The 22301-nt window shown below is 63.6% G+C and overlaps 2 protein-coding genes across 6 annotated transcripts in view; both read right to left on the bottom strand.

The window, feature by feature from the left end:
- Positions 1–10646, bottom strand: part of CHST12 (carbohydrate sulfotransferase 12) — a 28057-nt gene extending 17411 nt beyond the window's left edge. The window contains exon 1 of one of the 3 annotated variants that reach the window (XM_070064297.1): positions 10557–10646. Coding sequence is in view for 1 of the 3 variants with exons in the window: in XM_070064295.1 (XP_069920396.1) it covers positions 54–101 (48 nt within the window). In the remaining 2 variants the exon portion in view is untranslated. Of the gene's footprint in view, positions 1–53; positions 235–1699; positions 2467–10556 lie in introns of those variants that run through there. The other 2 variants (XM_008253614.4, XM_070064295.1) reach the window with 2 other exon arrangements.
- A 2650-nt stretch (positions 10647–13296) lies between these two features.
- The window catches only part of LOC103346579 (kinesin-like protein KIF19), a 40524-nt gene continuing 31519 nt past the window's right edge, over positions 13297–22301 (bottom strand). The window contains exons 19-21 of one of the 3 annotated variants that reach the window (XM_070064678.1): positions 19253–19397; positions 15195–15302; positions 13299–14906 (exon numbers count right to left, since the gene is read on the bottom strand). In XM_070064678.1, coding sequence (XP_069920779.1) covers positions 14806–14906; positions 15195–15302; positions 19253–19397 — 354 coding nt within the window. In that variant the 3' untranslated portion in view covers positions 13299–14805. Of the gene's footprint in view, positions 14907–15194; positions 15303–19252; positions 19398–21000; positions 22078–22301 lie in introns of those variants that run through there. The other 2 variants (XM_070064679.1, XM_070064680.1) reach the window with 2 other exon arrangements.

Here is a 22301-nt window from a genome sequence, read left to right as displayed (position 1 = left end):
GCCCCACACACAGCAGCTCCAGGCCCCCAAGCTGCACCCCCCATGCGCCATACCTGTTCCTTCCCCAGATACGAGCCAGCCACTGGTTCATCTGCCCGCATCCCATCGACCCACACTGAACACAAACTCCAGGAGGGGGGTCTCACCCTGCCCGTCACGGCTGCATCCGCAGAGTGCCTTGCATACAGCAGGCACTCAATAAAGACGGGTTACTCTAGGGGCCTGCGCTGTGGCGCAGTGGGTTAACGCCCTGGCCTGAAGCGCCGGCATCCCATATGGGCGCTGGTTCTAGTCCCGGCTGCTCCTCCTCTGATCAAGCTCTCTGCTATGGCCTGGGAGGGCAGTAGAAGATGGCTCAACCACTGCACCCATGTGGGAGAGTCAGAAGAAGCTCCTGGCTTCGGATCGGCGTAGCTCCGGCCGTTGCAGCCATCTGGGGAGTAAGACAGCGGATGGAAGACCTCTTTCTGTCTCTACCTCTCTCTGTAACTCTGTCTTTCAAATAAAAAAAAAAAAAAAAAAAAAAAAAAGACGGGTTACTCTAAAGCCAGAGCGACACTGTCAGCCCCGACTTCCTGAGACTGCAAGGGGTGACGGGTGGAGAGGGCCCCCTCCCCCTGCGTGTTTACAAACCCCTTCACACAGAGGTAAAAGGAACACCGACGGCCAAAGAAAACACGGAAACTGAGAGACGCGACCAGAGGCAGGCGACAGGACGCAGGCAATGACGAAGACGGGGACATCGGACAAGTCACTCACTGCTGAGGAGAAAAGCCAGCGCAGAGCAGAGCTGCAGCCTGCCCAGGCTGTCCTTTGTGTCACTGTCACACACGCACCTCCAACGGGGTCACTATGCCCCAGCTCCCACACTCAGCCCGTCCACCCTTCCCTCTAATTCTCTTTAAAAAACTTATTTTCCTTGTATTTGAAAGGCAAGGAGACACAGAGACATCTTTCACTCACTGGGTCACTCCCCAGATGCCAAGAGCTGGGGCTGGGCCAGGCGAAGTCAGGCGCCTGGAACTCCCTCTGGGTCTCTCACTCAAGTATGTGGACCTGCTGCCTCCCGGGGTACAGGGTGCACACCAGCAGGAAGCGGGAGTGGAAGCGGAGCAGCCAGACTCAAACCAGGCACCCGAACACGGGATGCCAGATCGCAAGCCGTAACTTAACAGCCGGACTAAGCACCCGCCTGGCTTCTCCCTGGTCCTTCTGAGCCTGTGGGAGTTGACCCCGAGGCTGTGGCCTGCCTACTCCCTCAGGGCATCACTGCTGACCATCCCCGCTGCAGGAGATGTGTGGGCTCCCTCCCCACACCTTCTGCACACGGCGCCCACGTGCAGAGGCTGCTCCCAGCTGGGCCAAATCGTGCGCCCCGATTATTTTTTCTTCCCCAGAACTAGCAGCACCCCACCTCCACTGCCGTACGCTCTCCCCACTTCTCTCGACAGCCCCCAGCCTGCCCCCTCTCCTCTCCGGAGACGTCCCTGTGCATCGGAGTCCTGCTAACTTCGTCTTCTCTATAAAAGGTCTCCTGTGGGAGCCTTCGGACGGGCTCAGGCCAGCAACTGCCCGGTGCGAGGCCGCCCCTGGCAGCCGCCCCGCCTCCCCAGCCTCCCCCTCCCCAACTCCGTGGGTTCCTCTCCCCGGGTCTATCTGGAGTCGGCACTCACTTGGGGAGCACGCACCTGCCACTCACCTCCTGGAACTACCTGAGAGGCAAGTTTCGGGGGCCTCTGGGAAGGTCCTCGCCAGAACACACAGTTCAAGGTTGAACACGCTGCTGCAGGATTCTGACAGCAAGGCCCCCGCCCCCGGGTGGCTGGGGAGGAGGGGTCCACAGCCCTGCTTCTTGGCCTGTGGTGATCTGTTTCCATTTTTCCTAGAAGCCTCCACCACCTCCTTCGTCCCGGAGTTCTGAAACGCCCCAACAGCGGGCCGCAGGTGCCTCTCCCCAGCCGGCCTCAGACACACTCTCCAATAAGTCTGGCGTCCCCAACCCTTGCCAAGCGTCTCTGGGAAGCTCCGCCTCCCTCCCGATCCAGCCTCCTCAGCAGCCAAACCCAGAGGCCAAGGGAGCAGGGAGGGAAGGGAGCCCACGCTCCCGGTGCACGCCTGCAACCCGGGCAGTCTCCTGGGGCTGATCTCGGCCCGTGCCCTCTCTGCTGGCTACACCTCTTACCACTGACTGCTGACCTGCTCGGACGCTGAACTTTTCTTCTTTTTGGTCTCATTTTCTGTCCTACTTCCTAAGAGTTACTCAACTCTGACCTGCGAGTTTCCGTTTATCTGGTTACTTGAAAGGCAGGGAGAGACAGAGCGCTCTTCCATCCCCAGATGTCCAGGCTGGGCCAAGCTCTATCTGGGTCTCCCACATGGGTTGGAGGAACCCAAGTCCTTGGGCCATCATCTGCTGCCTCCCCAGGCGACTCAGCAGGGCCTGGGTCGGAAGCAGCGAGCCAGGCCTGCGGCATCTCTCCCGTACGGGATGCTGGTGTCGCGGGCGGCAGCCCGACCTGCCGTGCCACAATGCCAGCCACAAGTTATTTCCTGTGGGTTTTTAATTTTTTTTTTTTTTTTTTTGACAGGCAGGGTAGACAGTGAGAGAGAGAGAGAGAGAGAGAAAGAAAGGTCTTCCCTTTTCCGTTGGTTCACCCTCCAATGGCCGCTGTGGCCGGCGCACTGCGCTGATCTGATGGCAGGAGCCAGGAGCCAGGTGCTTCTCCTGGTCTCCCATGGGGTGCAGGGCCCAAGCACTTGGGCCATCCTCCACTGCACTCCCTGGCCACAGCAGAGAGCTGGCCTGGAAGAGGGGCAACCGGGACTAGAACCCGGTGTGCAGGCGCCGCAAGGCGGAGGATTAGCCTAGTGAGCCGCGGCGCCGGCCCTCTTCCGGGATTTCTGAATGTCTTACGGGCTTCCTGCTCCTGTCCCGGTTCCCTGTACTCTCCCCCGGCTGCACGTACATGCTACTGACAGGGGGCTTTCTTCCTGCTGCCTCAGGTGCATGTCCTGGCCGCCATCTGGATCTGAGGTTTTCCCTCCATGTCCTCGTTACGTGTTCATACTTAAGGGATGGGGGATTTTTAAAGGTTGGATGCTTTGAACACTAGGAGGGAGCTATTAATTATGAACTTCGTTAGTGAATAATCCCGCTAATGGGGCTCACTGGGGACCCCAATGCCATTATTCTGGATCTCTCACGGCCTCGCCCAGCCTCGTGCCTGGAGCGCAGGGCAGTCTAGGCCGAGTGGCTCGTCCGGGCTCCCTGGCCTGCTCCACGGCACACCCGGGCCTGCTCTCCCTCAGCGGGATCTGTCTCCCGTTCTCTGAAGCAGGACAAACTTCTTCTAAAGCCACAGAAAACACATCCTTGGCTTCCAGCAGGAAGTCTGAAGTCAGTGTCAGCTGTGTGCAGACACATCTGTGGGCTCCGGCTGGGGCGCCACAGACCCGCGAGGTGGGTGTGGCGTTAACAGCCACTTTCCCAGGAGAACTTGCAAACACGTAAGCTGTCTCAGAGCGAGAGGCGAGCCCCACGTGCTTCTGCGCCCCTCCCACAGAGGACCACGCAGGGAGGACAGCAGGCTGCCCCAGGCCCCTCTGCACCCTGAGACGCTGCCCCAGGCCCCTCTGCACCCCAAGACGCTGCCCCCAGACCTCTCTGCACCCCACCCTCTCCACCAAGCTGCCCCAGGCCTCTCTGCACCCCGCCCTCTCCACCAAGCTGCCCCAGACCTCTCTGCACCCCGCCCTCTCCACCAAGCTGCCCCAGACCTCTCTGCACCCCGCCCTCTCCACCAAGCTGCCCCAGGCCTCTCTGCACCCCGCCCTCTCCACCAAGCTGCCCCAGGCCTCTCTGCACCCCGCCCTCTCCACCAAGCTGCCCCCAGGCCTCTCTGCACCCCAAGATGCTGCCCAAGGCCCCTCTGCACCCCAGATGCTGCTCCCAGGCCCCTCTGTACCCCAAGACACTGCCCCCAGGCCTCTCTGCACCCCACCCTCTCCACCATGAAACTGCCCCCGGGCCCCTCTGCACCCCAGACGCTGCCCCCGGGCCCCTCTGCACCCCATCCTCTCCATGAGGCTGCCCCCAGGCCCCTCTGCCCCCCCCCCAGACGCTACCCCCAGGCCTCTCTGCACCCCGCCCTCTCCACCATGAAGCTGCCCCAGGCCTCTCTGCACCCCAAGATGCTGCCCCCAGGCCTCTCTGCACCCCAGATGCTGCCCCAGGCCCCTCTGCACCCCACCCTCCCCACCAAGCTGCCCCAGGCCTCTCTGCACCCTGCCCTCTCCCCCTGATGCTGCCCCCAGACCTCTCTGCACCCCGCCCTCTCCACCGTGCTGCCCAGGATTCCGTCCTGGGACACAGGCTCGCTCTTCCACACTAGCCCCAGGCTCCTGCGGGACAGCCAGAGACAGCAGTCCTGTGGGTATCCATCCGTGTCTCCCCCCACCCTGCCGGCACTGCCCGCCACAGGCCCCCACACCAGGGATCTCACCACCCAGTGGACTCTCCGCCCCTGCCCTCCTACAACACTGCCCATCTTCCCCAGCCCCGAGACCGCCTGCCCTACACACAGATCTTACCAAACCCCAGCCCACCCAAGGGACAGCAGCCAGGCATCCCAGCCTGGCACGCAAGGCCCCTCACGGTCAGAATCCGTCGTCCCGGCCTCAGTTCCCAGTCCAGTCCTCAACCCCCCGCCGCCCACCACCCACTGCCCACCGCCCGCCACCAGAAGGAACAGAGCAGCTCCCGGCTCCCACACTGCACACCCCACTCCCACACTGCACACCCCGGCTCCCACACCATGTGCACCCCGGCTCCCACACCATGTGCACACCCCGGCTCCCACACTGCACACCCCACTCCCACACTGCACACCCCACTCCCACACTACACACCCCGGCTCCCACACCGTGCACACCCCGGCTCCCACACCGCACACCCCGGCTCCCACACCGCACACCCCGGCTCCCACACTGCACACCCCACTCCCACACTGCACACCCCACTCCCACACTGCACACCCCGGCTCCCACACCATGTGCACCCCGGCTCCCACACCATGTGCACACCCCGGCTCCCACACTGCACACCCCACTCCCACACTGCACACCCCACTCCCACACTGCACACCCCACTCCCACACTACACACCCCGGCTCCCACACCGTGCACACCCCAGCTCCCACACTGCACACCCCGGCTCCCACACCGCACACCCCGGCTCCCACACTGCACACCCCACTCCCACACTGCACACCCCACTCCCACACTGCACACCCCGGCTCCCACACCATGTGCACCCCGGCTCCCACACCATGTGCACACCCCGGCTCCCACACTGCACACCCCACTCCCACACTGCACACCCCACTCCCACACTGCACACCCCGGCTCCCACACCGTGCACACCCCGGCTCCCACACTGCACACCCCACTCCCACACTACACACCCCGGCTCCCACACCATGCACACCCCACTCCCACACTACACACCCCACTCCCACACTGCACACCCCACTCCCACACTGCACACCCCGGCTCCCACACTGCACACCCCAGCTCCCACACCGTGCACACCCCACTCCCACACCGCACACCCCACTCCCACGCCGCACACCCCACTCCCACACTACACACCCCACTCCCACACTGCACACCCCACTCCCACACTGCACACCCCGGCTCCCACACTGCACACCCCAGCTCCCACACCGTGCACACCCCACTCCCACACCGCACACCCCACTCCCACGCCGCACACCCCACTCCCACACTACACACCCCACTCCCACACTGCACACCCCACTCCCACACCATGTGCACCCCGGCTCCCACACCATGTGCACACCCCGGCTCCCACACTGCACACCCCACTCCCACACTGCACACCCCACTCCCACACTACACACCCCGGCTCCCACACTGCACACCCCACTCCCACACCGTGCACACCCCACTCCCACACTGCACACCCCACTCCCACACTACACACCCCACTCCCACACTGCACACCCCACTCCCACACTGCACACCCCACTCCCACACCATGTGCACCCCGGCTCCCACACCATGTGCACACCCCGGCTCCCACACTGCACACCCCACTCCCACACTGCACACCCCACTCCCACACTACACACCCCGGCTCCCACACTGCACACCCCACTCCCACACCGTGCACACCCCACTCCCACACTGCACACCCCACTCCCACACTACACACCCCACTCCCACACTGCACACCCCACTCCCACACTGCACACCCCACTCCCACACCATGTGCACCCCGGCTCCCACACTGCACACCCCACTCCCACACTGCACACCCCACTCCCACACCATGTGCACCCCGGCTCCCACACTGCACACCCCACTCCCACACTGCACACCCCACTCCCACACCATGTGCACCCCGGCTCCCACACTGCACACCCCACTCCCACACTACACACCCCACTCCCACACTGCACACCCCACTCCCACACCATGTGCACCCCGGCTCCCACACTGCACACCCCACTCCCACACCATGTGCACCCCACTCCCACACTACACACCCCACTCCCACACCGCACACCCCACTCCCACACCGCACACCCCACTCCCACACTGCACACCCCGGCTCCCACACCATGTGCACACCCCACTCCCACACTGCACACCCCACTCCCACACCATGTACACCCCGGCTCCCACACCATGTGCACCCCGGCTCCCACACTGCACACCCCACTCCCACACCATGTGCACCCCACACCCACACTGCACACCCCACTCCCACACCATGTACACCCCGGCTCCCACACCATGTGCACCCCGGCTCCCACACTGCACACCCCACTCCCACACTGCACACCCCACTCCCACACTGCACACCCCGGCTCCCACACCATGTGCACACCCTGGCTCCCACACTGCACACCCCACTCCCACACTGCACACCCCACTCCCACACCATGTGCACCCCACACCCACACTGCACACCCCACTCCCACACTACACACCCCACTCCCACACTGCACACCCCACTCCCACACTACACACCCCACTCCCACACTGCACACCCCACTCCCACACTGCACACCCCACTCCCACTCCATGTGCACCCCACTCCCACACTGCACACCCCACTCCCACACCATGTACACCCCGGCTCCCACACCATGTGCACCCCGGCTCCCACACTGCACACCCCACTCCCACACTGCACACCCCACTCCCACACTGCACACCCCACTCCCACACTGCACACCCGGCTCCCACACTGCACACTCCGGCTCCCACACCGCACACCCCGGCTCCCACACCATGTGCACCCCACACCCACACTACACACCCCACTCCCACACCATGTACACCCCGGCTCCCACACCATGTGCACCCCACTCCCACACTACACACCCCACTCCCACACTACACACCCCACTCCCACACCATGTGCACCCCACTCCCACACTACACACCCCAGCTCCCACACTGCACACCCCGGCTCCCACACCATGTGCACACCCTGGCTCCCACACTGCACACCCCACTCCCACACTGCACACCCCACTCCCACACCATGTGCACCCCACACCCACACTGCACACCCCACTCCCACACTACACACCCCACTCCCACACTGCACACCCCACTCCCACACTGCACACCCCGGCTCCCACACCATGTGCACACCCTGGCTCCCACACTGCACACCCCACTCCCACTCCATGTGCACCCCACTCCCACACTGCACACCCCACTCCCACACCATGTACACCCCGGCTCCCACACCATGTGCACCCCGGCTCCCACACTGCACACCCCACTCCCACACTGCACACCCCACTCCCACACTGCACACCCCACTCCCACACTGCACACCCGGCTCCCACACTGCACACTCCGGCTCCCACACCGCACACCCCGGCTCCCACACCATGTGCACCCCGGCTCCCACACCATGTGCACACCCCGGCTCCCACACTGCACACCCCACTCCCACACTGCACACCCCACTCCCACACCATGTGCACCCCACACCCACACTACACACCCCACTCCCACACCATGTACACCCCGGCTCCCACACCATGTGCACCCCACTCCCACACTACACACCCCACTCCCACACTACACACCCCACTCCCACACCATGTGCACCCCACTCCCACACTACACACCCCAGCTCCCACACTGCACACCCCGGCTCCCACACCATGTGCACACCCTGGCTCCCACACTGCACACCCCACTCCCACACTGCACACCCCACTCCCACACCATGTGCACCCCACACCCACACTGCACACCCCACTCCCACACTACACACCCCACTCCCACACTGCACACCCCACTCCCACACTACACACCCCACTCCCACACTGCACACCCCACTCCCACACTGCACACCCCACTCCCACTCCATGTGCACCCCACTCCCACACTGCACACCCCACTCCCACACCATGTACACCCCGGCTCCCACACCATGTGCACCCCGGCTCCCACACTGCACACCCCACTCCCACACTGCACACCCCACTCCCACACTGCACACCCCACTCCCACACTGCACACCCGGCTCCCACACTGCACACTCCGGCTCCCACACCGCACACCCCGGCTCCCACACCATGTGCACCCCACACCCACACTACACACCCCACTCCCACACCATGTACACCCCGGCTCCCACACCATGTGCACCCCACTCCCACACTACACACCCCACTCCCACACTACACACCCCACTCCCACACCATGTGCACCCCACTCCCACACTACACACCCCAGCTCCCACACTGCACACCCCACTCCCACACCATGTGCACCCCACACCCACACTGCACACCCCACTCCCACACCATGTACACCCCGGCTCCCACACCATGTGCACCCCGGCTCCCACACTGCACACCCCACTCCCACACTGCACACCCCACTCCCACACTGCACACCCCGGCTCCCACACCATGTGCACACCCCACTCCCACACTACACACCCCACTCCCACACTACACACCCCACTCCCACACCATGTGCACCCCACTCCCACACTACACACCCCACTCCCACACTACACACCCCACTCCCACACCATGTGCACCCCACTCCCACACTACACACCCCAGCTCCCACACTACACACCCCAGCTCCCACACTGCACACCCCACTCCCACACTGCACACTCCGGCTCCCACACTGCACACCCCGGCTCCCACACCATGTGCACCCCACACCCACACTACACACCCCACTCCCACACCATGTACACCCCACTCCCACACCATGTGCACCCCACTCCCACACTACACACCCCACTCCCACACTACACACCCCACTCCCACACCATGTGCACCCCACTCCCACACTACACACCCCAGCTCCCACACTGCACACCCCGGCTCCCACACTGCACACCCCACTCCCACACTGCACACCCCACTCCCACACTGCACACCCCACTCCCACACTGCACACCCCGGCTCCCACACTGCACACCCCGGCTCCCACACTGCACACCCCACTCCCACACTGCACATCCGGCTCCCACACTGCACACCCCGGCTCCCGCGCCGTGCACACCCCGGCTCCCACACCGCACACCCCGGCTCCCACACTGCACACCCGGCTCCCACACTGCACACCCCACTCCCACACTGCACACCCCGGCTCCCACACCATGTGCACCCCTTCCGCGGAGGCTCGCCTGAGCTTGACAGCCCCGGTCACACCGCACTACCGCCGGGCTGACCCGCGCTCCCAGGACACAGCCCACGTGCTGTCTCCTCCAGTGACTGCTGAAGGCGCAGGGGCACCGGGCAGCGGCCCAAGCCCCGAGCCCCACGGAGCGGCGGCCTCGCCCGACCGGGGCGTTCACGGGAAGGGCCGAGGGCGTCCGGCTGCGGGGGCAGCGCAGGGACCCACCCACGGCCAGGAACCGCCCGCACCCCGGGTCTTCTCACTCCCGCGGGCGTCGTTATAAAGTAAATAATTCAATAATCAGGGACACACTGCCGCTTGTTGTGCTCCGTGCCAGACGGAGCCTCGGCCCGAGCCCAGGGCTCGCCAGTGCTGCCGCGGTGGCCACGAGCCCAGCGGGGAGATTAAGCCCCACGCTGGCCACTGCCGCCCGCTCGTCCCCGCGCGCTGCAGGCGCCCGGCCCGGAGCGGTGCATCCTGCGGTCTCGGAGCTGTCGCCGACCTCCGTCCGCTCCGGGCGCCCGAGCGGCCCGGGAACGGACCCAGCACGGTGCACAGAGCCCGGCGGCACCGCAGCGGGAGGCGCAGAGCCCCCCGGGACCGCGCACACGTCCCGCGTCCGCCCAGGCCCCCGAGCACCTGCAGGCGGCAGGGCCCAGAGAGGGCGCGCGCCGGGCCAAGGTCACACAGCGAGCCGGCGCCCACCCGCCCCGGCCCGGCTGCAGGGGATGGACCGGCGCCCCTCAGCCGGCCCGGGACCCCCGCCCCGCCCCGCCGGCCCCGCCGCCCGGCCCGGCCCGGCCCGGCGCCGAGCTCCGCAGGCCCGCCACGCCCGCGCCACCCCGCCCGCCCCTCACCTCGCGCCGGCCTGCGCCCCTCGCCTCACGCCAGCCGCCGCCGTAGCCCCCGCGACGCGCGGGCCCTCCCGAGGCAGCCCCGCCCCGCCCCTGGCGCCGGCGCCCCGCCTCCCGCCTCCCGCCCCTCTTCTCGCGAGACTCGCGGGCGCCGGCGGGGCCGCGGAGGCCGAGGGCGCCCGCCCTCCCCGCGCCTGCGCCCTGCCCACCCGGCCCGGCCCGGCCGGCTCGAGCCAGTGGCTTGTGGCGTCGTATTTACGGCCAGAGGCCGGCCACGCCCCCGGCCCCCTGCCCCGGCAGCCCCGCCCCTGCCCCAGCAGCCAATCCGTGTGCTGATCCCGCCCCTGGGGGCGGGCACGGCGCGGCCTGCGGGGTGCACACGCTGCGGGCCGAGGGCTGGGGCTGCGGCGCGCTCGGTGGCCTGGGGCGGCTGACCCGGCCCTCTGAAGCGGTCTCCACCTTGGTGATCGGGAGCGCGACGCCCCCTGGCGGGCGCTGTGCCCGCCTAGCGACAGGACGTGGGCAGGACGCGCGCCGGCCGCTGGCCCAGCCCTGGCGCCGCCGGGAGCCCCAGCTCCGTCCTGATGGCCCGCGCGGGTGGCTGCGTCCCAGGTGCGCTAGCACGGAACTGGATCCAAAGCAGAGCCGCCGGGACTCGAACCCTCGCTCCCACGTGGGGTGCTGCAGCGAGGGCTTTTAACCCAGCTGCCACAGCACCATCCCCGAAAATAAAATTGAGTTTTCCCATGAGCTCCCCAGACCCAGCACCTGGCAGGGGCGGTAAAATTTGAATAAATGGAGATTCAGGGGCCCCAGGAGCCAGGATCTCACACTCGCAAAGTCGCAGAGCCGTCGGCTGAGTAAGGGGAGGAGCTCAGCAGACCCACTGCCTCTGGGAAGAGGGGATGGTGTCTCTCTGAAGGGGGCGGGACCACCCCCGGGCTGTCGCTTTACAATGTTACTTGTATGTCAGTTCCTCTGTTTCAAGTCAAACGCGGGCTTCTTACCCGGCTACATGCAGATACATTTTTACTGCCCCTTCCCAAGCAGGTACCTACAGGTGCCTCCTCCAGGATAGAGAAGGATAAAGACTGAGGAACTAACCAACCTGCCCAAGGCAGAGTCCAGACCAGAATCCAGATTTTGGGCTCCAAAGCCAGACTACCTTACAGTCCTGAGACTTCCCCCGCTGGGAGGAGGGGGCCCGCCATGGTGACTCTCGCCACCCCTTTTCCCAGGCCCCCAGTGCACTCCCTGCCTCCAGGGCCCTGGGCCTCCCCAGGGCTGACCACAGCCCCGAGTGTTAGCCTGGGGTGTCTCAGCGTCATCTACGGCCGAAACTATTTCCGTTTTGATTGCCAGAGTTGCAAAAGAGGAAAGATAGATAGAACTGTGGTTGGGGAGAGGCTGGCCAGGAAGCTGGGACACTCTGATGGCTCCGGCCCCGGGGGCATCCACAGGATAAGGGAAGAGAGGAGAGGGGGCAGGTATGGTGCGCAGTGGTTAAGCTGCTGCTTGTCAGAGTGCCTGGTTCGAGTCCTGGCTCTTCCACTTCCAATCCAGCTCCCTGCTAATGCGCATCCCGGGAGGCAGCCAGGACGGCTCAAGTACTTGGGCCCCTGCCATCCATGCGGGAGACCTGGATGGCGTACCTGGCTCCTGGCTTGGCCTGGCCCAATAAATAATAGTAATTTTTTTCTTTATTTTTTTGACAGGCAGAGTGGACAGTGAGAGAGAGAGAGAGAAAGGTCTTCCTTTGCCGTTGGTTCACCCTCCAATGGCCGCCGTGGCCGGCGCGCTGCGGCCGGCACACCGCGTCGATCCAATGGCAGGAGCCAGGTGCTTCTCCTGGTCTCCCACGGGGTGCAGGGCCCAAGGACTTGGGCCATCCTCCACTGCCTTCCCAGGCCACAGCAGAGAGCTGGCCTGGAAGAGGGGCAACTGGGACAGAATCCGGCGCCCCAACCAGGACTAGAACCCGGGGTGCCGGCGCCGCAAGGTAGAGGATTAGCCTATTGAGCTGCGGCACCAGCCCAGTAATTTTTTAAAAATAATAATTTAAAAAGAATAGATTTGCACATTGAAAATCCAACTGACCTCTGCAGATGACAGGAAAACCCAAGCGAATGGGTAGAGGAGCCGTCCTGGTGGATGGCGAGCTCACCCCTCCCTCCGGCCCGGGCTGGCCGTGCTGGGGCAGACGTGCTGCCCGGCGGCGGTGTGCCCTGGGCCAAGCAGGCCACGCAGCCCTCTGAGCTGCAGTCCCCTGCCTGTATGGTGACCGTGAGAGAGGGGGCACCCAGGCACAAAGTGCTGGTGCCTGCCAGGGCTTGGGAGATGGTGACGGCGATGCTGCTGCCCCGGGCCCGGCAGGAAAGGTGCAGGACAAGGACCCATGGGAGAGAGACTAGGCAGGGGCAGGTGGACGACACAGGCAGTTTTGCGCACCTGCCGGTGGAGGGTGGGAGGGAGAGGAGCCAGTGCCAGTGCCTCTGTGACATTGGCTGGGACTTGTGACCTTGGTGTTGCAGTGTGGAGGTGGACACGCCAAAGCAATCCCACGTCCCAGGAGCCGGCTGGAACCCCTGGAAGAGCCAGGCTGAGGGGTCTTTAGGGGGCGCCTCCTCCCTCACCTGTCAGCACAGTCCCGCCAAGCCCTCTGCCCCCTGCTTAGCCCTCCTGGCCACTGGAATGGCCAGAAGCAATCTGCTTATGTTTTTCTAACACATATTACAATAAATGTATAATTCTTTTCAAAAATTATTTATTTACTTGAAAGACAGAGTGACACAGAGAACGAGATCTCTCTATCCAATGGTTCACGCCCCAGTGGCCCCAACCATCAGGTCTGGGCCAGGCTGAAGCCAGGAGCCAGGAACTCCATCCAGGCTCCACAATGAGTGGTGGAGGCCCAAGGACTTCCATCGTCCTCCACTTTGCAGATGCATTAGCAGGGAGCTAGATCAGAAGTGGAGCAGCAGGGACCCGAGCTGGCGCTCTGGTAGGGGATGCCAGCGTCACAAGTGGGGGCTTAACCTACGCTGCTGCAACACGGCCCTGTTGATGTAGGACCCCTAAACTAAGCAGTCTGTCCATGAACCCCAGCTCTCAGTGGCAGGACCGGGGCCCTCCAGACCTAAGGGACCTGCCACCCAGGCAGGCTTCAGCTCCGACATCTGCCGTCAGGTAGCAAAGACAAAGTCGCTGGGCCCACCCAGGTGCAGCTGTTCCCTCTGGTGAGAGAACAGGGCACAGATGGTGCCCCCAGCAGGCCACCCCAGAGACAGATGGGACCCCTCCTCCCGTCAGGAAGGCCCAGAAAGGACACGCTGCCCACAGAAGCTGGGGCTGTCTCCCTGACGGGTCTGCTACGGGGCGGCCAGGCCACGGCGTCTGGCTGTGCAGTCTGCTTGGCATGGGTGGGTGCCCACGTCCAGGGACCCACTTCCCACTCAGGCAAGAGAACACGACGCCCCACCCTCCCCGTCCTCGAGGGCCGCGGGCTCTTCCGGAGTCTTCTCGGCCCCCACCTTGGCCCTGCCTGTTTCCGCCAGGTGGCCATCCCAGCACAGAAGAGTTGGCTTCTGCCTCAGAGGTGACCCCACAGCCTCCAGACAAGGGCCCCCAAGAGCGAGGGCCGACTCCTGGGTTTGCAACCACAGCAAGCGCCAAAATCACACCCAGGGGTGCAGGTCCCGTTTCTGCACAAGGGCTCGGGGCTTCTCTGGGACCGATGACTGAAACTGCAGAGCCCCAAACACTGGACACCAACCCCGCCGGGGCCCGTGCGCTTGGCCTCCGTGTGCAACTTCCAGGCACCGGGCACTTCTTGTTCCCAACAGGGCCGCGGTGCTGGGGGCATCACGGGAGTGGGAGAGCTTTGTGGTCTTTTCCAGAGCCCGTGTGTTTGGTTCGAGGGCAGCAGTGCCACTCTGCAGCTGGCCAAGAGTTGTAGGGGAGGGCACAGATTGTCCCCCGCCTCTTACCTGCAGTGCCTCCCGTGGCCCAAGCCTCAGGTGTGGGCAGTGCCCCGGAGTGAAGGGGTCCTTGGGAAGGGCTCGGACCCTCTAGGGCAGCCCTCCCCAGACAGCTGAGGCAGCCCGAGTCCACACGGGAGCTGCGGGAGGCTGGGACCTGGGAGCGCTTCCCCTGACACGTCCTGGTCTCTGAAGTCCACCTTCGGGGCAAAGAGGCCCCTGTGCCCGGGTCAGGTCCTCAGCCCACCCCCGAGTGCCTGCTCCGCTGCCACCATCTATTTGGGTCTTCTCAGTCTCTTGGCGCTGCCGGCCTGTGGCTTGTGGGGGTTGCTGGGAGGCAGTGGGCTGTGGAGGCGGCCTGTGCTGTCTGCGGACCCTGGGAGAGACAGGGAGACTTCAGTCTGTGGCCCAGGCAAACTCGGGTACAGCCTGCACCCCGGCTGGGCCCGCGGTGGGTGCATACCCTGGCCCTGCCACACCCAGTTCCTCTCCTCTGCCATGCCAGGGTCACCTTCTGGGCCTCCGGGACCTCCCCTGCCCAACCTGCAGCCTCAGGCGTGCAGGTCACTGCCCGGACTCTGCCCACAGGGTCCAGGTGAAAATCCCAGGAGCATGTGGGACAGGAGCCGGGGGCAGCACAGGGACAGGGGAGTCAGCGACCGACCTCGGATGTCCCTGGGCAGGACGGGCACCCTGCTTGGGGCTGGGCTGCTCCGCCACGTGGCGCTGGGGAAGGTGAAGCTGACCTCTGGCACACGCAGCATGTGTTCATCTGAGAGCGAGAGCAGAGACAGGAGAGGGTGCTTACCTCCAGGACCACGCACTGAGCCTGGGGCCAGCCACGGACACGCAGCGTGAGCACTGCCATGGTGAGCCACAGACAAGCAGTGTGAGCGCTGCCGCGGGCAGCCCAGGGTCACACACCACACACATGCCACATGAGCGCCTGCCGCGGGCCAGCCCTGGGTCACGCATCACACACACGCAGCGTGAGTGCCTGTGCCCTGGGTCACACGTCACACACACACACAGCATGAGCGCCTGTGCCCTGGGTCACGCGTCACACACACGCCACATGAGCACCTGCTGCGGGCCAGCCCTGGGTCACACATCACACACACGCCACATGAGTGCATGCCACGGGCCAGCCCTGGGTCATGCATCACACACATGCAGCGTGAGTGCCTGTGCCCTGGGTCACACGTCACACACACACACAGCATGAGCGCCTGCCACGGGCCAGCCCTGGGTCACGCGTCACATACACGCCACATGAGCACCTGCTGCGGGCCAGCCCTGGGTCACACATCACAGACACGCAGCATGAGTGCCTGTGCCCTGGGTCACGCGTCACACACACGCAGCATGAGCGCCTGCCGCGGGCCAACCCTGGGTCATGCGTCACACACATGCCACACAAGTGCGTGCTGTGGGCCAGCCCTGGGTCACACATCACAGACACGCCACACAAGTGCGTGCCGTGGGCCAGGCTCTTTCCTAGAGTCTCCCGGCTTGCCCTCCCCACAGGGTCTTTTCTGCACCCTGCACCCCACCCTCGGAGCCCTGTCTCCCTCCTTCAGGCCCTGCCCTGCACCCCACCCTCGGAGCCCTCCCCAGCCCAGCCTTCAGCCCGCCCTCCCTCCCTCCCTCCGCCCCGCCTGCTCTCAGCTGAGCTCACTCACGGCAGTGAGGAGGAACGCCTGGGCCGACCCAGACGCCGCCCTCAGTGGAACAGGCAGCAAGGGCTGGGTGGTGGGGACAGGCTGCCCTCAGCGCCACACTGGGGTCATCAGGTCCCTGCTCAGCGGTCACCCAGAGATCTCCCAGCTGCCCCTGACCCACACCCCGCTCCTGATTCTGCCCCAGAACTCTCACCACCTGCCAAGAGTCGGTGCCCTCGCTCCCCAGGCAGCCGAGGGCCAGCTCCGTGCGAGGAGCACTCTGCTTTCTGTTTTCCAGGGCCAGAGCGCTGGGTACAGCAGGTGCCCAGGGAACCATCTCCGAGTGGCGGGGCGCTGTGGAGTCCAGGCTAAGCCCGGGTCTACACATCCTCCCTCACAAGTCCGGTCTACACTGGCTCTTTACTGACCCTGAGCAGCACTTCCTCTCTCAGCCCGAGTGGGGACCCAGGAGTCAGAGCGCTGTGCCGACCCTGCCAGCTCTGCTCCGTGTGTGCCGTCTGTGCAGGGGCGCCTCGGGGACAGGGTTGTAGACAGGCAGGAGGCACCACGCCTCCCCTTCCGGGTACTTGCTGCCCCTTCCCTGCCCCGCGTGCATCGCGGGCCCAGCTCGTCACTGCACACCCAGTGCGATCCACATCAGGGCACGAACATAGGACCGGCAGCGCTGCCGCCCTGGCCTGCCAGTGAGCAATCCAGCTGGCCCTCCCAGCTCTCCCTGCAACCCCTAAGAGGGTGAACCTGGCTTCCCAGGAAGGGCCTGGCCAGAGCACAGAGACACCTGGTCCGCCCCACCCCCTGCCTAGTACACACACAGCCAGGCAGGTGCAGTGGGAGGGACACAGAGGTGCCCGTCCTGGCCATGCCACTGATGCACACGGACTCTGCAGATGTCACTTGCACCGGCCAGGCCTCAGTTTACCCATCTGAGCACTGACTCTAAGGAGCCTGGACTTCTCAGCTGTGGAGCAGAGCCTCAGCAGGGGACAGCTCAGAGCCTCTGGGAACCAGGAGCCGCGTTCCAGCCCAGAAATGGGCCCCTTTCTTGCCAACAAGGAGGCCTTTCCAATCCACTCATGCTTGTTTGAAAACTACTGGCTCCCGACGCTGCGGCATAGCGGGTAGAGCAGCCGCCTGCAGGGCTGGCATCCCATATGGGGGCCGGTTCAAGTCCCGGCTGCCCCACTTCCGACCCTGCTCCTGCTGTGGCCTGGGAAAGCAGTGGTGGATGCCCCAGTCCTTGGGCCCCTGCACCCGCGTGGGGGACCCAGAGGAAGCTCCTGGCTTCGGATGGGCACAGCTCTGGCCGTTTTGGCCAAGTGGGGAATGAACCAGCGGATGGAAGACCTCTCTCTCTCTCTCTCTCTCTCTCTCTCTCTCTCTCTCTCTGCCTCTGGCTCTCTGTAACTCTGCCTTTCAAAAAAATAAACAAATAAATCTTTTTTTAAAAAAAAGCTTTTGAAAGCAGAAAATTCCGTAAGGACAAAAATATCCGTGGTGTTTGAAAAGTGTCACTGCAGGCCTGTCTCGTTCTCTCCGAGGAAAGAACCCGGCGCCGAGGAACCCCAGGTCCAGCTGAAGGCTGCCACTGCGCTGCCGTCGGGATCAGAGCTTCCTGGGAGCCGTGGAGGCCGTGTGAACGGACTGGGCCATGCCAGGGAGGGCATGGACACACGCACTGCTTCCTCTGGTCTGGATGTGCAGCTCCACGGCCCCCACAGAGACACACCCTCATAAGGCACAGCCTGAAGGACGCGTGGAGCTGCGGCTGGGAGCTGGGGCCCCGGAGCCAGCCCACCTGGCTGCAGACCCCAGCTGCCACGCCCCGCTGTGTGGCTTTGGGTGAGTCCCTCAGCCTCTCTGTGCCCCAGATGACCCATCGGTAAAATAAAATCTGCTGGCTGGCACCACGGCTCACTAGGCTAATCCTCCGCCTAGCGGCGCCGGCACCCCGGGTTCTAGTCCCGGTCAGGGCGCCGGATTCTGTCCCAGTTGCTCCTCTTCCAGGCCAGCTCTCTGCTGTGGCCAGGGAGTGCAGTGGAGGATGGCCCAAGTGCTTGGGCCCTGCACCCGCATGGGAGACCAGGAGAAGCACCCGGCTCCTGCCATCGATCAGCGTGGTACACCGGCCGCAGTGCGCCAGCCACGGCAGCCATTGAAGGGTAAACCAACGGCAAAGGAAGACCTTTCTCTCTGTCTCTCTCTCTCTCACTGTCTAACTCTGCCTGTCTAAAATAAATAAATAAATAAAAAATAAAAGCTGCTCTCTCCCGCACAGGAGGCCCCCGAGGACCAAGGGGCGGGGCCTGCAGGTGCCTCGCTCGCCCTGGCGCGGCGGGCTGTGGAGCCTGCGCACTCAGAGCTCTGCGCTGAGGCTGAGCTTGTGCACCTGGGGTTGGTTTTCCCCGTCTGCAGGGAGCTGTAGTGGCAGGCGGAGCCAAAGCGAATTAGCAGGAAGCCAAACCAAACACTTAGAGAAATACAGAACCTGCCCCCGGGTCACAGGTGGAGGCACCGTCAAACCCTCGGGTGTGTTTCCAGATGCTTGGGGTCAGCCCTGGGCCAGCAGCAGTGACCCGGGCCGGGGGTGGGCACGGCACCCACGCCACCGCCCGTCGACAGTGACGGGCGTCCCACAGCGCCCACTTCGGGGCACGGGGCTTCCAGGAGCTCTCCCCTTTAGCACGGCACCCGTGCTGTGGGCTGCTCGCAGTGAGCACGTGTGATCCAGGAAAGACAAGCCCTCAGCCCTGCACGGAACAAGCCCAGGGCCGGCCTGCGTGGACGCAGCCGACGGCGTGCACGGCTCTGGGCCTTGCCTCGGCCTCGGGGCTGTGAGGAGGAGTAAGGAGGCCAGCAGCAGAAGCGAGCACTCTGCGAATGCCATGGCTCGCTCACGGCCCTCACAGCGGGGCAGCCGGAGACTCACGCACACACACTCACGCACACACACACTCATGTTCACACTCACATCACACACGCACACTCAGGGCGGAGTGCTGGGGCACAGAACGAAACAGCCGTCGTCTCTCTCGTCCTCTACCTGTGTGGAAGCTGAGGCCGGGCTTGGTCCTGGAGGCTGTGGGGACGGGAGGGAGAAAGCTCCTCCCGGGCGGCTTGGCCGGCGCGGCGGGCGGCTGGCTCTCTCCCGCCGGCTCCACAGCAGGGCCCCGAGGCTTCTCCGCCACCTGCAGGGAGAACCAGAGAGCAGGACAGGGTGGAGAAGCAGGTGACCGGGTGGCCTGTGGGGGCCTGCACTGATTAAACACCTACTCACCTACTGTGTGCGGGCTGCTCTGGCAGCTGGGGGCCTCCAGGACACACAGCCGAGCTCCCCGCAGCCCCACGTGTGAACAACGAATGAACGAATGAGTGATCCCTGGGCTATGTGCCCTGCCCCCTCTCCCACCCCCGGCGCCCAGTGGGGAGAGGGTTCTCCTCTAAGTCAGAGCGACGGTGGGTCCCACACGTCAGCCCCGCTGGGCTGGGCGCCAGGTGAGTTTTTGGTGGATGGAGGGAAGGGCACACCCTCCACAGGCCGAGCAGAGCACGGGGACAACAGAAACCCCCCGCCTCCCCCCTGCACCCGCACAGGGGCCCTGCATGCCAGCCGGGCCGGCCTCCCCCTGCACCCACACAGGGCCCCCGCGCTCCAGGCCTCCTGGGCTGGCCCCACCACAGAGCTCAGGACCCATTGGCCCCCACAGTCACGGGAGCAGGTTCTTTGTAACAAATCTCTCTCTCCACACACGCTCATATGTGTACACTCACATACACATGCACACCACACACACTCACACACATGCACACATGCAGATACACATGTGCATAAGCACACTCACACACCATGCACGGGATGCACACATATGCTTGCACATACACTCAATACACACCATGTGTGGGGTGCACACACACGCACATGCACACACAATATACACAATGCACAATTACACATAAAAACACATACATACACATACATAAGGGCACTTCAAAGGGTGTTGAAAACAGAATTCAAAGTTTATCTTGGTATAAAACATTTGAAATCTATGCATGCGAGGACTCTTCAGAAGGTTCCTAATGAAAATTGCATATTATGGCCGGCGCCGCGGCTCACTAGGCTAATCCTCCGCCTTGCAGCGCCGGCACACCGGGTTCTAGTCCCGGGCGGGGTGCTGGATTCTGTCCTGGTTGCCCCTCTTCCAGGCCAGCTCTCTGCTGTGGCCTGGGAGGGCAGTGGAGGATGGCCCAAGTGCTTGGGTCCTGCACCCCATGGGAGACCAGGAAAAGCACCTGGCTCCTGGCTTTGAATCAGCGCTGTGCGCCAGCCGTGGAGGCCATTGGAGGGTGAACCAACGGCAAAGGAAGACCTTTCTCTCTGTCTCTCTCTCTCACTGTCCACTCTGCCTGTCAAAAGATTTAAAAAAAAAAAATTGGCCGGCGCCGCGGCTCACTAGGCTAATCCTCCGCCTAGCGGCGCCGGCACACCGGGTTCTAGTCCCGGTCGGGGCGCCGGATTCTGTCCCGGTTGCCCCTCTTCCAGGCCAGCCCTCTGCTGTGGCCCGGGAGTGCAGTGGAGGATGGCCCAGGTGCTTGGGCCCTGCACCCCATGGGAGACCAGGAAAAGCACCTGGCTCCTGGCTCCTGCCATCGGATCAGCGCGGTGCGCCGGCCACATCGCGCTGGCCGCGGCGGCCATTGGAGGGTGAACCAACGGCAAAGGAAGACCTTTCTCTCTGTCTCTCTCTCTCTCACTGTCCACTCTGCCTGTCAAAAAAATAAAAATAAAATAAATAAATAAAAAAAATTGCATATTATGAAAAACTGCACACGGATTTCAAAATGTTTTGTACCAAAATAAACTTACCTTTTTGTTGTTGTTTACTTAAAGAGCAGACAGATAAAGAGACACAGACAGAGGTCTCCCATCTATTGGCTCACTCCCCAAAATACTACAACAGCTGGGGCTGGGCCAGGCAGCAGCCAGGAGCCAAGAACTCCATCCAGGTCTCCCAGCTGGTGGCAGGGGCCCAGGTACTTGAGCCGTCACCTGCAGCCTCCCAGGGTGCACACGGGCAGGGAGCTGGCATCAGGGGCTAGGCCAGGGCTTGAACCAGGCCCCCTGATGTGGGATGTGGGCGCCCCCAGTAGTGTCTTGGCCACTGGGCCAAATCCCTTCTCCAGCTCATCTTTTTTTTTTTTTTTTTTTTGACAGGCAGAGTTAGAGACTGAGAGATGGGTCTTCCCTCCGTTGGGTCACCTCCAGCTCATCCTTTGATTCCATTTTCCATGGCCTTTCTGGAGCGCACCACACATCTCCCTCCTGTAAACTGTTTCTCTGGGGCACCTGACCCACCGCCTGTCTGCTTTCTGCTGCTGTCCTGCCTCTGCATATGCCAAACAAGTTGCCAGACTCACTCCAGTCCTGAGCCAGCAGGTGCCCACTGCCGTGTCGCACAGGCTCTGGCCAGCAGAGGTAGCTTGAAGCTGCCCCAGCCCACTGGCTCAGGGAGGCTGCTGGCCACTCCCTCCAGTTCACTCAGCCAAGTGTCCAGTGAGAGAGACCCACAGTGAGGCCCCTCCCCCACACCCTGTGACCAGCTCCTCACTCGGCCGCGTGTTCTGATACTCTCGACCCGGTTTTGTCCACTTCTCCGTGGGCCAGCATGTTCAGCATCCCTGCAATGCCACTGAAAACGAAGACTGCTGCTCACCGGGGACACTGAGGCAGTGTGTGCGACAGTCAGAGGGAGGAGGCATTCACAAACTGTCCGCAGTTGGGGGGGCAAAGCAGCCGGCCAGCGCCCCACAGCCAGCACCCACGCCCATTACCCGAGTGATGCATTATGGGACCAAGGAACAGACTTCTCCCTTAATTTAGAACACAAAGACCGTGTGAGTATATGAAGACATATGAAACAATGCTAAGAAAAAAGCATCCTGGGGCCAGCGCATGGTTGCTGGTTCAAGTCCCGGCAGTTCCACTTCCCATCCAGCTCCCTGCTATGGCCTGAAAGCAGTGGAAGATGGCCCAAGTGCTTGGGCCCCTGCACCCATGTGGGAGACCCAGAAGAAGCTCCTGGCTCCTGGCTTTG

This window comes from Oryctolagus cuniculus, chromosome 19, assembly GCF_964237555.1.
Source record: "Oryctolagus cuniculus chromosome 19, mOryCun1.1, whole genome shotgun sequence".
NCBI lineage: Eukaryota > Metazoa > Chordata > Mammalia > Lagomorpha > Leporidae > Oryctolagus > Oryctolagus cuniculus.
The sequence above is the reverse complement of the archived record's forward strand: the minus strand, read 5'-3'. Positions and strand labels throughout refer to the sequence as shown.